This window comes from Danio rerio, chromosome 2 (genome assembly GCF_049306965.1).
Source record: "Danio rerio strain Tuebingen ecotype United States chromosome 2, GRCz12tu, whole genome shotgun sequence".
In the NCBI taxonomy this organism is placed as follows: Eukaryota; Metazoa; Chordata; class Actinopteri; order Cypriniformes; family Danionidae; genus Danio; species Danio rerio.
In genome coordinates, this window is record NC_133177.1 from 33,743,860 (window position 1) to 33,759,818 (window position 15,959).

The 15,959-nt window shown below is 34.3% G+C and overlaps 2 protein-coding genes across 9 annotated transcripts in view; one reads left to right on the forward strand and one right to left on the reverse strand.

Annotated features, from left to right (window-relative positions):
* The window catches only part of rgs20 (regulator of G protein signaling 20), a 32,004-nt gene extending 31,014 nt beyond the window's left edge, over positions 1–990 (reverse strand). For 4 of the 7 annotated variants that reach the window (XM_005163427.6, XM_073915685.1, XM_073915705.1 and 1 more), the window contains exon 1: positions 458–990. In XM_005163427.6, the coding sequence (XP_005163484.1) occupies positions 458–670 (213 nt within the window). In that variant the 5' untranslated portion in view covers positions 671–990. The remainder of the gene's footprint in view (positions 1–457) is intronic. The other 3 variants (NM_001002431.3, XM_073915700.1, XM_073915693.1) reach the window with 3 other exon arrangements.
* A 2,241-nt stretch (positions 991–3,231) lies between these two features.
* atp6v1h (ATPase H+ transporting V1 subunit H) overlaps positions 3,232–15,959 on the forward strand; it is a 60,156-nt gene continuing 47,428 nt past the window's right edge. For both annotated transcript variants that reach the window (NM_001291708.1, NM_173270.3), the window contains exons 1-5: positions 3,232–3,297; positions 3,859–3,985; positions 9,249–9,348; positions 9,595–9,684; positions 11,163–11,276. In NM_001291708.1, coding sequence (NP_001278637.1) covers positions 3,882–3,985; positions 9,249–9,348; positions 9,595–9,684; positions 11,163–11,276 — 408 coding nt within the window. In that variant the 5' untranslated portion in view covers positions 3,232–3,297; positions 3,859–3,881. The remainder of the gene's footprint in view (positions 3,298–3,858; positions 3,986–9,248; positions 9,349–9,594; positions 9,685–11,162; positions 11,277–15,959) is intronic.

Consider the following 15,959-nt stretch of genomic DNA (forward strand, 5'->3'; position numbering starts at 1 on the left):
ATTACAGATAAGCACTCATCTGCTTCTATATATAAACTCCAAAAGTCTTTCAGGTGTTTAAAAACAAGATTTCCCCAAAATCCCACAGACCTGATGCTTCTAATCACGTTGGTGTGAAGCTATTCCCGGTAAACCATAAATAGAGCTGCTGCAACTCCTATATTATGCAACCATTCAGTCAAATTCTCTTAATCCTCATTCAGACAGGAAGGCTTCTGGAAATAACCTGATCACATCAAAGAGAGCTGCCTCCATTGGAAAATATATAACACCCAGTGGCCACTGATGTAAGTCCATGGACACGCAAGGCCATTGTTACAATCAAAATCCGGACCTCTCATCACAGTCAATCTAGCTGTCACATATAAAGCATGGGTTTTTGTGTGACTCTCGTGCGTGGCTAACTTTAAATAATTAATAGTGTTGACATCAGAGAGAGGTTGCTCCGTACTCTCACCTGAAAGGATATGGGATCCTTTGATCCATCCTCCGTATTTTCGTTCTCGTCCTCATTTTCATAACTTCCGTTGGCGAAGTAACCCTCGTCGTGCCGACAGGCCTGGAGAAGATGCCTCAGCTGTCCCCACATCAAGTAGGGAGGACGCCGAACACTCGGTACCACAGAAGAGGGCCAGACCACCCACTTTAAGATGAGTCTGTTACATGACATCCCTCACATTAAAAGCCCTTCCATGCTGGCAAAGAACCGACATGTTCCCAAAAGCCCAAAGCCACGCGGTTCCTCATGGTTCGTGGCAGTTTCACATCTCCGGTCAGCTGTCGCCTTGGGAAAAGCAACTTAAACTGGGGACGGCGAATGAAAACAACACTTCTTGGTACTGTATACAGGGCAGAACAGGGATTACACTTGTGCATGTCCCATCGAGACTGATCCCCCGGTGGTTTAGTGCACTTCAAGGGCTTAAGACAGATTAAACACAGGATGTGTGCGCGCGCTTGTCGTTCACAGCCATGAGCGTGTCGTGTGGGAGATGCTTTAAATAAAACAGAAGTATTTATAGATTTGAGTCTATAAGAACTTCTCCCAAGCGATGTGTGGTTTTATTGCATTTTACTGACAATGCACAATGCAAAAACTCATTAAGGGTTACAGTCTTATTTCTAGCAAAAACATTTTTATAATTGCTGTTTTAAGATAATTTTATTTAGTTAGTAATGCTTAGAGTTATGTATTTTACTTGGACATTTAGCTTCAGAGACATAATTTAAGCCCTTTATTTATTCATTCATTTACTTAATTTTGGCTTAGTACCTTGATTTATCAGGGGTCTCCACAGCGGAATGAACCGCCAACTTATCAAGCATATATTTTATGAAGCAGATGTCCTTCCAGCTGCAACCGAGTACTGGGAAACACCCATATACACTCACATGCACACACATACACTACAGCCAATTCAAGTTTATTCAATTCACCTATACCTTTACCTTTGGACTAGGGGAAATCGGAGCACATGGAAGGAAACCCATGCGAACACGGGGAGAACATGCAAACTCTAGTCTTACATTACTAAGATTTTATTTTAGCTGTAACAAGTTATTTCAAGTTTGCCCATACTTGTTCATTGTTGGTGATAATATTCATTCTGTTATGTTCTATTAAGTCTCAGAATTTTGAGAAGCAACAAGTAATAATTTTGCACTGTAAGTATACTATCAAGTCTCAATTTAAATAAAAAAATTGTAGATCCTGATTAAATTCATACAATTTTCTTGTTTAAAGTTTAAATGCTTTTGCTCATTTTAAGACAGAATTATGAGTAATTAAATTAAGAGAAACACTCCAGTATAGTGAGTAGTTTTAAGACATATTACACAAAATAAGAAAGAAAAAGTGTTTAATAGCAAATAACAATCTAAGTTTAAGATAACTTGACTAAATATACTACTTGTAATAAGTCATAGATAGATAGATAGATAGATAGATAGATAGATAGATAGATAGATAGATAGATAGATAGATAGATAGATAGATAGATAGATAGATAGATAGATAGATAGATAGATAGATAATTTATTATTTACTAAATTTTAGGTAAGTTTTCTTATTTCTTATTTTCATTTTTTTGCAGACCAGGAGAAGCATGCAAATGTTTACATTTTAATAACAGATGTAAATTGTATTGTCAAATTAAGCTATATTGTCGGGAAATTATTACTTTTTATTTTAATTAAATGCTATATCTTCAGTACATCTTTTTATTGATTGATTGTAATGTAGTAAATTATAGTTGAGTATTTATACTTCATTTATAACGATTTATTCAAAGCCATTTGTTACAGGTTTTCAACTGTTTTTAAAATATCTCTTTTGTGTTCAACCAAAAAAAAAAAAAGTGAGCGACTCAAAACTGTTTGTAACAAGTGAAAGGACAGTAAATGATGACAAAATTATAATTTTTGGATGAAAATCCCTTGAAGTCAAAACATAATTTTTTTATTATGTCAAGTCTTTCTCTGTAAGTCCTGAGTTAGTCTTAAAAAAATACAATTATATCTACCAATGGGAGGCGACACAGTGGCGCAGTAGGTAGTCCTGTCGCCTAACAGCAAGAAGGTTGCTGGTTCGAGCCTCTGCTGGGTCAGTTGGCGTTTCTGTGTGTTGTTTGCATGTTCTCACTGCGTTTGCAAGGGTTACCTCCTGGTGCTCCAGTTTCCCCCACAGTCCAAAGACGGTACAGGTGAATTGGGTAGTACAGGTGAAATTGTCCGTAGTGTATGCGTGAATGAGTGTGGGTGGATATTTCCCAGAGATGGGTTGCGGCTGGAAGAGCATCTACTGTGTAAAAATGTGCTGCATAAGTTGGCGGTTCATTCCGCTGTGGCGACCCCGGATAAATAAAGGGACTAAGCCAAAAAGAAAATGAATGAATCTAATGAGGTAAAAAAATGTTGAATTAAGTAGATTTTCTTGACCGATTTGAAGATTTTCAAAATCGTATTTCTCATCAGTCAGAAACTGTCAGGGGTGTGAATAATTTCAGGCTTGGTATCTGCTATGTACACAAGTTCACACACCTGCCACACATCATAGACACAAAATGAATGGATACAGTATAGTCAACATGTCAAGGGGCTCGTCAACTTTCATTAAAGCTGTCCTCAAAATATGACTTTGCAGGGTGTATGCAGAGCCGTTCAGAGAAATAAATAAAATCCTCATCACTAGCAAGAAACATTTCTTTAAGGGGTTAATCCTATGCCCCGCTCACATGACAACATCACGTGACACTGGTCCCGTGACGTCTTGTTGCAATTTGACAGCAGAGGAAGCAGGTAAGCGAAGTCAAAAATGTTTTTTTTTATATTTCTGTTGAAGTATCGCTGGTCGGATTCAACAATAATTGTTAGATAACTATTTAGCAACGTCGTAGTGAACGTAGACGCGTGGCGCTTCGTTTCTAACTCGCTGTTTTCGTGCATTAGCATTTGTCAGTGGCTGTGTTCATTCAGTAACGTTAGTTGTTTTGTTAGACAACAGTACAAGATATCGTCACACGATTTAAAAATGCCACGTTTACAACGTTACTTAAAGACATGTTTGGTTAAGCTCAATACAGTATACATTTTAAATGAGCTCGTTTAATTCGCTTTTTAGCCGTTTAACCTTAGCTAGCAGGTAACGACCCTTGCGATGCTAGATTAATTTAATAGACCGTTAACGTTACAGCTTTATAACATCACACGGTCACACAATATACGTGAAATCTTTATTCACGGTTCCTTCACCGTGTTAAATGTCTTTCCTCTTTTCGTAACTAAAGATGCTGCATTATTTGTTATCGTGACCTTTTCAGTTTTAGCACATCACGATTTGATATTGTGTTCATTTTTAAGATCCTTAAATATAAAATCTGAAGATGGACATCCGAGGGGCAGTGGACGCTGCCGTCCCCACCAATATCATTGCAGCGAAGGCCGCAGAAGTCCGAGCAAACAAGGTCAACTGGCAGTCCTACCTTCAGTGAGTACATCTAAATATCACTTCTGCTTCTGTATTTCTCTCATAGACAGCCTCGATGCTCTATTTGTAGGGTGCTTTAGGTTTGGTTTTAATTTGGACATTCTGAGGAAATTAAGAGTGTCTCAAAACATACAAATAAAAGGTACTCATGTGAATAAAGTGGAAAACGCTTGATACATAGTTGTAAGTTGTTAATGAGATTGTTACATTGTTATTATATTGTGCTCCAGTATTTTGATAGAAAAGGTTTTGTACTGGCACAGTTAATATATTCATTAACACTTGCAAAACATCAAACAGTGGAATTTTGAAATGTCATATAGTATATTTTTAATGAATTTTTCAAATGTACAAATCTATGCAACTTCCTAGTCATGTGACCTGGAGGTGTCACAGCAGTTGTATGTTCACGCACACCTGCCACACATCATAAACACAAAAACTGAATTTTGGACATATCATATAGTCTATTTTGAATATGCTTTTTAAATACACAAATCTATACACCTTTCTGGTCATGTGATTTTATGATGTCACACTAGGTTTGTAATATGTTCACACACCTGCCAAACACATCATACACAACTGGATTTCAGAAGTGTCGTAATATGTATTTTTAATGAGTTTTTCAAATATACAAATCGGTATAACGTAATGGTCACATGACTCGATGTCACATCAACTGTAATATTATGCTAAAGGAAGATCACCAAATCATTATTTATTTTATTGAAGATCATTTCATAATGCCATCACCAAGTCATATACAATTGAAGACAGAATCATTTGCCCCCTATGATTTTATTTTTATTTTTTAAATATTTTCCAAATCCCAAATTTTCACAGTATGTCTGATAATATATTTTTTCTTTTTTTAGAAAGTCTTATTTGTTTTATTTTCACTAGAATAAAAGCAGTTTTAATATTAAAAAAATCATCTTAAGGTAAAAAATTATTAACCCCTCTAAGCTATATTTATATTTGATAGTCTACAGAACAAACCATCATTATACAATAACTTGCCTAATTACCCTAACCTACACAATTATTCAGTTAACCTAGTTAAGCCTTTAATTGTCACTTTAAGCTGTATAGAAGTGTCTTGAAAAATATCTAGTCAAATATTATGCACTGTCATCATGACAAAGATAAAATAAATCAGTTATTAGAAATGATTTATTAAAACTATTATGTTTAGAATGTGTTGAAAAAATCTCTCTGTTAAACAGAAATTGGGGAAAAAATAAACGGGCTAATAATTCACGGGGGCTAAAAATTCTGACTTCAACTGTATATTTATATATTGTATATTACTTGCTGAATGAATGTCAAATTTTTCACTGATGATCATCAAAGTAACTAAATCAATGAGCATTGTTCTTATTATTAATTTTAATATTGTGATTTTTTTGTGATCTCAATGAGATGTGTCATGGTTTGTGACTATTACTGTATGTAATTATTACATATCAACGAATGGTGAACGAATAAATATCCAATTTTACTGCACCTCTTTGTAGGCAGATTGAAAATTTTGAGACACTATGGGAAAAAAAGCAAAATGGGCTGTGTGCCTTTAGAATATTCACATTTATCCTATGATAAAGATATGATTGGCTTCAATAAAGATGTAGTTGAGGGGCACGGTGGCTCAGTGGCTAGCCCTGTCATCTCACAGCAAGAAGGTCGCTGGTTTGAGTCCTGGCTGGGCCAGTTGGCATTTCTTTGTGGAGTTTGCATGTTCTCCCCATGTGCGTGTGGGTTTCCTCTAGGTCAGGGGTGTCCAAGCTCCTGGAGGGCTGGTGTCCTGCAGAGTTTAGCTCCAACTTGCTTCAACACACCTGCCAGGAGGTTTCTAGTATATCAAGTAAGAGCTTGATTAGTTGCTTTAGGTGTGTTTTATTATGGTTGGAGCTAAACTCTCCAGGACACTGGCCCTCCAGGACCGAGTTTGGACACCCTTGCTGTATGTGCTGCGGTTTCCACCTCAGTCCAAAGACATGTGGTATAGGGGAATTGGATTAACTAAATTAGCCATAGTGTATAAGTGTGTGTGCATGTGAGATTGTATGGTACCGGGTTCTCAGTACCGGGTTGCGGCTGGAAGAGCATCTGCTATGTAAAACTTATGCCAGAATAGTTAGCAGCTCATTCCGCTGTGATGACCCCTGATAAATGAGGGACTAAGTTGAAGGAAAATGAATAAATAAAAGGTATAATTGCTAATGTTTTAATTCAACAGTATTTTGCTGTGTTACTATTTATGACATTTTGGATCAAGTGCAGTGTTAGTGAGCATGGACTTTAAAAAACAGTGGGTCTCAAAAACAAAATATTGGTGTGAAATCTGATATAATTGACTTTATTGTTTGCTAAAATGTCATTGGGGTGATTCTTTTGTAAAACAGGAACAAGGTCTAGATCTTTTAAGGAAACTGAGTTTTTGTCATTGTCTTGTGACAGTTTTGATGGAGGTAGTGTCATGCGTGTATTTCCTTTCTGTTTTTGATATTCACAGTAAAAAAATCTGGGTTTCACACAATCAATTGTGTTGAGAAAACATGAAGAATTAAGTTAGCATGTACATTTTTTACAAATTTAAGAGGATCAAACATAAAACAATTAAGTTGTCCCCCCAAAAATCTTAAGAATTGTGTTGTAGAAGGTAATTGTTAATAAGTAGTTTGAACAAACAGCAAACATAATCTTTTAAGTGTTGTTTGTTTTAAGATTTGTTATTTTACATATTTATGGTCCTAGAGAAAGTTGTTTAAGTAGAGGTTTATAAAATTGATTAGTAACTCTTTTGCAGAATTTAAAAGACTATGGTTTAATTTTTTTAACCCAAAAGTGAAATTTACTGCTTACATGATTGAATATTCAGAGCCTGTGTTTTTCTGTGAATTTAGGGTCTTTATGTGACTGACGTTCAAAGTGCATGTGATCCAAGATTTTTTTTAAGACTCCACTTTATCTAAAATATGGTACAAATAGTAAAACAGTGAAATATTACTGAATTTACTAGAACAGTAGTAACAATTGAAGTTACATTTTTTACATTAGTTACATTAGTTTATTGCATCTTGTAGTGTACGCTTAATTTCATTTGAAAAAATGAGTGACTGAAAACATAATAAAATACTTAGGATATATGAAAAATTTTAAAAAGGCATAAAAAAAACTTTGAACGTCAATCAGATAAAGTGCAGTCTTGGTGAGCAAAAAAGACTGGGTTTCAAGGATGCATAATTGTGTGTGAAATCTGCATTTTCACAAATCATGATTCACCAAAAACTTTTTTAGTCATTTGTAAAAAATATAGAAGCCACTGAAACTATATAGTTAAACAAGAAAAAAAGCTGCTTTATAGTCTTGATGTCTATTTTATATTTTCTATAGGATGCTTTAATGTAATATATTTGCGCATATACTAGATTAGTCAGTACCAAAGCCAAAACTGGAACTAATATATCAAAAAAGCTTCACAATACAGATATTTGTACACCCAAATCAATATTTTATTACTTAATTAATGTTTTGCAAAAGTATAAAATAAAATTGGGCATGGTGGCTCAGTGATTAGCACTGTCGCTTTACAGCTAGAGGGTTGCTGGTTCAATTCTCGGCTGGGCCAGGTGGCATTTCTGTGTGACATTTGCATGTTCACACATGCATAGGTGAATTGGATGAACTAAATTGTCTGTAGTGTATGATTGTGTGTGTGTGTGTGTGTGTGTGTGTGTGTGTGTGTGTGTGTGTGTGTGTGTGTGTGTGTGTGTGTGTGTGTGTGTGTGTGTGTGTGTATAAATGAGGGACTGCATTGGTGTTTTCAAGCACTAGGGATTTATTAGTTAGTGAATCTCAATGCTGGGTTGCAGCTGGAATATACAAGTGTAATTTGTCGGTTCATTCCTCTGTGGCAACCCCTGATGGATCGGGGACTTGGCTGTTGCGCAAACTTTTGAAGTTAAATGTATCTTTCTGTTTCTAAAAATTGTTGTATTTTAATGGATATAACTGTTTAAAAAGTCAAGTGCTATTTTGGGGTTACCCCCTGGATTTTGCCTACCCAAATTCAAAAGCTTTCCAAATCTACATGCAGCGATGTAAATGCAAAGTTTGGAATAATTTCAAAGAAAACCCTTTGAATTTCCATAAAACCCTGTTGCAAGTGATTAAAGTAATTATATAAGTTGTCTGTTTTATAAGAACCCCTCCAAAAAAGAGGCACCTTTTTCTTCTTTTTGTAAACTCATATTTGAAAGTGTACCTTTTAGATTCTGTGTTGTCTAGGTTACTGTAATTAATTTTGTTGGTTCCTGCACATGCGAGTAATCATAGGAAAAAAAAATGTCTCTATCATAAATTATGCAAAAGTTATTCTATTCTAACTGATGTGAGAACGGAACCACACCACTTATAGGGTATTGGGCCAGTACAGACTTTTAAAATTTAAAGACTGTGGGAGTTATTGACATCAAGGACCCAGTACCAGGTATGCAGAATTCTTAATAAAACAGTTAGTTTAAATGCACCAAAAATTATTGGCAATATTTAATATTTATTAATAAATATTGCCCATATAAATGTCAGATTTACTAAACAGCAAATTAAAGAGAGATCAAATCCCATGACAGAATAAACAAATAGAAACTAGTATAATTTTTTTTTTGTGATTTACTTACAGAGAACACATGATTTAAACAGATCACACGCTAGCAGTCTTATTGTCTAACACATAAGATAAGGTTGTGATAAGGTGTAATCTACTAACAAGCACAGAATCAAAGCAATGCTCAAATACCAGCAAATTAGCTACCACAAACCTTAGTCAAATGCTTGGTATAATTTATTTCAGTACTCTCTGCACATTAATTGTGTATCTGAAAAGAAAATACAAATATGCAATCCGGTCATTCTCAATAATCCCTATGTTCCTGCAATTTCATTACTAATGTCTCACTGTTTTTAGAAAATCCTGACATAAGGTTTTAAGAGCAAACTACACTGGCACAACTGTTGATAAATCTGGCCCTAAATATGAATGATAAATTACCCAGTGTGAAAAGTTGGGAGAACGACCCATGAGCCCTTCATTATCACAGAATTCTCCAGATATGAGAGAAGCTTGCTGCAGCTGCGCTTATTTGGCTCTTGAGAACAGATATAACATAGAACAAAAGCAATAAAAAGAATATAAATATTTGATGCATTTTGTTGTGTCAATCTTTGGTTAGTTACAGCAGAGATTCATGTTTTTCAGGGGCCAAATGATCTCCGGCGAGGACTGCGAGTTCATTAAGAAGTTTGAGGTTGCTGGATCTGAGGACAAGCAAGCAATTCTGACAAACGAAGGACATCAGGTTAATATTGCATTCTTCCCGCATTCATTTTGCCTCTTCTTTCCTGTTTACCTCGAAAGAAGAATTGTACCACACTAATATTGCAAAGCACGGCTCGACCAGTGCTTGTGATTTTATTTTTGGTTATAGTTCTGAGAATCACAGACATTGGGGACCCTTTTATATAAATCAAAGCTTTGTGAAAATAACTAGGCTGCTGTATTTCTACTTGAATCCAACTAATTCTTCAAACATATTGTGTTGCAGTGTGCAAAGACCTTCCTCAACCTTATGGCTCATATATCTAAGGAGCAAACCGTTCAGTACATCCTGACCCTGATTGATGACACACTGCAGGTAAAAAATACGCGCCATTGGAGAGATGTAAAAAGTCCAGCTCTAATCTCTGTTTTCTCATAGCCTGTCAGGCTTAAAAGCTTTGAAGTGTTCATTCATAACACATAAAGTGACCCTGTATTATCTCAGTTAAAAGGTGTAGAATGTATTGATATAAAAAATGAGGACAGTTACGTGAATATTACTGTGACGGCTTTTTGTCTTCACAGCCTTGGTCTTGCATATGTTCAGAAAGCAAAGAAAAAAGTGGGGTCCTTGAGCTGATTTTGAAACATATTGTCAATCCTTAAACAAATAGCTATGGTGCACACACATATTGATGCCCTATCTTAGCTTTTATTTTTCTTTGTGTTTTGTCAATATTATCTGCTAAGTTTCTGTTGATTGATGACCTTCATAAAACCCACTTTCATTTGCTTTTATGCAGCTTGTGCACCACAGTGCCTGTACTGAGTATTTGTGTATTCATACAGTGACTTGTCCTCTCACAGCTCATTTAGCCCATGCCTCTAAGATGAGATCTTCTATTCATATGCAAAGTGGCTGTAATTTTAAAACCCAGATAAACAGGCTCATCTTTCTATTTAAAATTCAATTTACTTTTATAAACATATCCTTAGGGAAACTGTCTGTCTCACTCTCAATGTGCTGTTTTGTCCAGTATCTTTTTTACAAGACGCTGAATGTGTTTTTTTCCTCAAGGACCCAATAGTGCTAATAAGCACAGCTCATGCTGTAGTGATGATAATATGGTGGAACTTGGTTGCTCTAGATTATTTAAAATAATCAGATTATGTAAAATAAATTAAATTATGAATGTATAAAAAAAATATATATATTTTGATGTTAAAAAAAATATTGAGTTTCTATACTAGAGATGCCCATGCAAGGGCATGTAGGCCAAAGTTGGCCCATGGTAGTAACCTTTGATTTGGCCCACCATCCCATCTGAGAAGAGAGAGAGAGAAGAGAGAGGGTTTCGAGATTATCAATTAAAATTTAGTGTAGCCATTTGTTTGTTTGTTTGTTTTATTGTTGAAAGCTCACTGAAATTAAATGTTTCTATTAACTGGTGTAAATTAAATCAGATTTTGTTTAATTGTACTCCACTGTGTTATAAATGTGATTGTTTTTATTGCAATAAGTTATCTTTTAGAATGTTATACTGTATTAGTTAATAGGATTGTAAGCAACGTTTGCTTTTTATTTTGAAATTAGGAAATTACCCATGGCAAGTTTAATGTACTATAGTTTGGTATATTTACCTTTAGCCCACGCCTCTCTGTAATATTGGGTTTTTGGCCCTTATATGAAAAAGTTTGGGCACCCCTGTTCTATACTAACATTTTGATAATCTCCAAATTTAGAGAGCTTGCTAACTTCTGTATTAGAGTAAAAACCGGTGCTTATAATTTTTTATCTGTAGTCACAGTTTTTTTCATGGGATGTTGCAATAATGTATCTCTTGCTCTATGTAGGAAAATCATCAGAGAGTGAATATCTTCTTTGATTATGCAAAGAAGACTAAGAATACAGCCTGGTCATACTTCCTCCCAATGCTGAACCGTCAAGACCTCTTTACTGTTCACATGGTAAGCTTCTGTTAGACATTCGTTTTATCTCATTAGTTTTATCTCAAATAGAATTTTTTTTTTTAATTTTCTGTTCATTATAAAATGATTTCTTAAAAAAACATAATAAACACCATAGCTGTTTTCAACAATAATACAAGAAGTGTTTCTTAAGCACCAAATCATTGTGTTAGGGCTCTATTTAAATGAGCTAGGCACAAAATCTAAAGCACATTGGGCAAAAGCATTAAGGGCGAGCCTGAATCCACTTTTGCTATTTTAAGGATAGAAAAATATGGTTTGCTTCGTGGTCAATGGTTTAACAGGGTTGTGCTTATTCTCTTAATGAGTTATTGGTGTGTTTTGAGCATAACATGCATCAAACCAATTCAAGTCTCCTCTCCCATTCCCTTTAAGAGTCAGTTGCATTACACCATGGTGCGTTTGTATTTACATGGCTGACTTTGTAAGTGAAAAAACTGAATGCTTTACTAGCGAGTTAAACAGACTTACCTACTTACTTTCTCTTCTCTTTAGTTTACTTTACTCTTTTACTTTCGTGAAGTAAACGGTGGAAACTCTCTCCACTGAAGACATCCATTAGCCTACATATTTAATTTTGCTGTTTCATCATTTCAAAACTATTTTTAAACTATTTTTAAACTAAAAACTATATATAAATATGCATATAATAAATAACACTGCTTATAATAATGATGTTATACAAAAGCAAATTGTCATAATTAAACTGAAAAAAGCCCCCCAAGATGAAGAAGGCTTGGAGGCAGTGGTTTTTATATTTATGAAGAAAGTAATAATTTTTGTTTTTAATAATTTTATTCTTTTTCATTTGTAAAAATATTTGCAAATTGCTGTCTGTCCTGTTTTTATTAAGCAATGTGTACACATTTAAGGCGCACAACTAACGTGCTCTGCGCTGGCTTTTAGACCAGCTTTCAGCTGGTCAATTGCGCAGTCTATTTTAGTTCCTCATAATAGCAACGCATCAACAATGCCCCTCAACACACCTCCTTTCTAGACCGGCATACCCATGAGTCCACAAAGCGGCACAAATGGATTTACTATTTAAACAACGTACCCCAAAGTGGGAAAATTAGTGTAGCAATGGTCTAAAAATGGCAACAAATTGCACCAAACACGTCTTGCGCCCTATTGCATTGGGCGTATGATAGGGCCCTTAGAGTGATTTTTGAAAAATTAAGTAATGCTGAAAACTGGAATAATTTCTAAATATTACAATAAAATGCATTTTATATACTTTCATATAAAATATGGACTTCCGTCAAACCTGGAACATCTATCCTAGGCAGACTTTTTAATTATTCAGTAAACATTTTAACTGAAGAGTGCTTTTACGAAAATAAGCATATAAATACCTGTAATATTCCATAAATTAGTATTGAACTTAATTTTAGGCATTTTAAGAAGCTTATTTCATTCTCTAATTTAAAAGTATTTTAGCTACATGCAGGAGAGATTCAGTTTCACAACTGTTATTTTATTTAAATTTTTTTAGATGTATGCTGGTATAAGATTCTGATGTTTTATCATCACGGCATAATAATATTGTGATTACTGCTTTAAAATATTATTTTACTTTACTTTAAAAATGTGATACTTTTTATAGTCTGGGTAAAAACAACTATTTTATGAACACAATATATTTTATTTTAAGAAACATTTAAAAAGTATTTTGGAAAAGCAAACATGTCAATCTCAATAGTTTAAAAAATCATTGACTTCTATCTCTTAGTTTTAAAAACACAGATTTCTTTGCATCTCAAAGTATTTTGGATATCTTTCTTTTCTTAGGATATAAATTAAGTCACTGAACTTTTCAGGTCTATAGCATGCTTTCATGTTGGTTTATAAGTGATTTTGTTTTTCAAATGTTTCTTGAATTATGGCCTTACCAGAAGCTTTTAATATGGATGGTTCTATACTGCTAGAGATACTATTGCCCTAAAAACCGTCGTAAAAAAAACAAAAGCTTACATATACTGTAGAACCACAAAAAAAAAATTGTGGTTTTAAAACCTTGAATTTTCAAAACACTGTAAACCTTGAAAGCAGTTATGTTCCCATGGCTAGTGCTGGTGGTGTTTGCTGATGGTTCAACTGCATTTGCTCAACAAAGTGCCCATGAAATATGAACCCAATATCACTCAACCTTCACAAAATGAAAACAGCATCATGTTTTATTCTAAAAAGCAATGATTTCATTTAGGATCGACAACCTGTAAATCAATAAATGCACATTTCTGAGCTGTCAGGCCTTCAGGGTCACTACATTTAAAACCTTTGTTTGAAAGCCCGTAGGTAGTATTGGGACCCATCAATAATTCATCAAAAAGATTTGCATACTTAGTTTTTGAACATTTCGCTCAAAAGCTAAACGATTTCTCAGGGTGCTTTCGTTTTAAGTATATGTACTTCACACGCAGAACAGTGTGAAGTCAGTCATCACGGCTTAATTACCTTTCAGGCAGCAGGCGGTCGCAGGGTGAGGATGGTATTGATTCCCCCTGCCATCTTCACCTCAGCTCTTAATAAAACACTCTGAAGTTCCCCTTTTGCATGGCAAGCAGAGTAAATGTCATGTCTTCTGGAAACATCAGAATGGCTCTGAATGCATTCATTACCATAGCGCGCGCACAGATTTAGAGAGAAGGGGCCCTGTGAATCGCTTCATCTGACCAATAATGCCAGCATATTCCACAATGGTTGCATATTCATTTGGCTGAAATGTTCATTCGGGATGCTTAATTTCAGGTTGAATGTTTCAGATGGATGTGCAGCAACAGTTGCCATTACTTATCACAATTAAGACTGGTAATGGTCCTTTGGCCTTTTGCCACTTTTATTCAGAGGAGAGCGGTGAGAGGACAGGAAATGATGGAAATATAGAGAGCAGGATTTGGAAATATTATGAGCTCTATTAAAAGTCTATTTGTCTGCATTTCCACAGCACACATTCAACACAACACAATTTGTCCAGTTCTTTGTTTTTTGGCTTTGTACAAATTTTTAAACATGATTTTTGCTTTTATGATTACTCAAGTACATCAGAGCCTGGCATAACTGGAAATTGCTTTTAATTTAAATATTTCAGAATTGGCATAACCAGAAAAAAATGATTATTTATACTAAAATAAAGGATTTGGAAATGTTACGAGCTCATTAAAAGTCTATTTGTCTGCATTTCCAGAGCACACATTCAACCACCCATAATTTGCCCAGTTGTTTGTTATTTGGCTTTATACAGATTTTTAAACATCAGCGCTTGGCATAACTGGAAAATTACAATTAATTTAAGTATTTTAGAGTTGGCATAAACAGAAAAAAAATATAACTGAAATAAATGTATGAAAAGCCATGGAAAATAAGACTTTATTAATTTACAAGTCTAGAAATCCAATTTTATTATTGGACTTTCTTATATATGGAGATATAAAAATTTAATAATTTTAAAAAATGTTTTTACTGTGTTCTGCCAGGTTCACTTACAATGATTCTCTCTCTGAAGCATGGAATTTTGATTCATTCAGTATTCAAGACTTGGAAAGAATGCAAATAACTAAGTAAAATAGATGGATGTTGTTATGATGCAAAAAAAATATTATTCAACTTGCTTAACATACCTACAGCGGGGAAAATATGTATTGAACACGTCATGTTTTTTCCTGGCAATAATATTAATGAAACATGGAATTAAATCAGATTTTGGTAAAAACCCAAACAATAAAAACATATAAATAAAACAAAAATATATATATTTTTAAATTTGTTAATTTGTAATAACAATGACATGACACAAGGAGAATGTACTGAACTGCTGAAACATATTTAATATTTTAAATAAAAAGGTTTTTTTATTTTTTATTTTGGTGATGGCAGCTTAAAGTCACCTTTTATATGGAGAATGAAATCATATGAATTGCTCAGGTGTCAGTTTTTTACAGACTTCAACAGAGTCTAAAAATCATGATGATTTTGAGGGTCTCGTCTATCAAATCTGATCTTTAGTTTGTATTTTAGTTGGACTCAAGTCAGGTGATTGGTTGAGCCATTCTACAGCTTTATTTTCTTTCATGAAAGCATTTGAGACTTTCTACTCTGGTCATTTCATCTTCATCATTCTGATAATGTAGACGTTGGAATTAAGCAGCTATTATTAATTTACAATGACGAAGGCAAGAGGATTGCTGTAGAACTACTGAGAGATTTCAGCTGCTGTCTGGGCCTTCACTGCCTTTCTACAACTCTCTTTCTTCATGTGTTCAGTACTTTTTCCCCGTGTTATTTCATTTTATTACACATAAATTTGTAAACTAAATAGATTTGTTTTCATTATATATATCGATTGCTTTGGTTGTTACTAACATCCGGGGAACATTTCAACAAGTCAACAGCACCATTAAAGATTTGTTTTCTGAGAAAAATTGTGACGTGTTCAATACTTTTTTCTCTGCTGCACTTTATCTCATCCAATTTTAATCTAGATAGATAGATAGATAGATAGATAGATAGATAGATAGATAGATAGATAGATAGATAGATAGATAGATAGATAGATAGATAGATAGATAGATAGATAGATAGATAGATAGATAGATAGACAGATATCAAACAGACAAAGCAATAGTGACAACCTATTATAAAAAATATTGTATTGAATCCAGT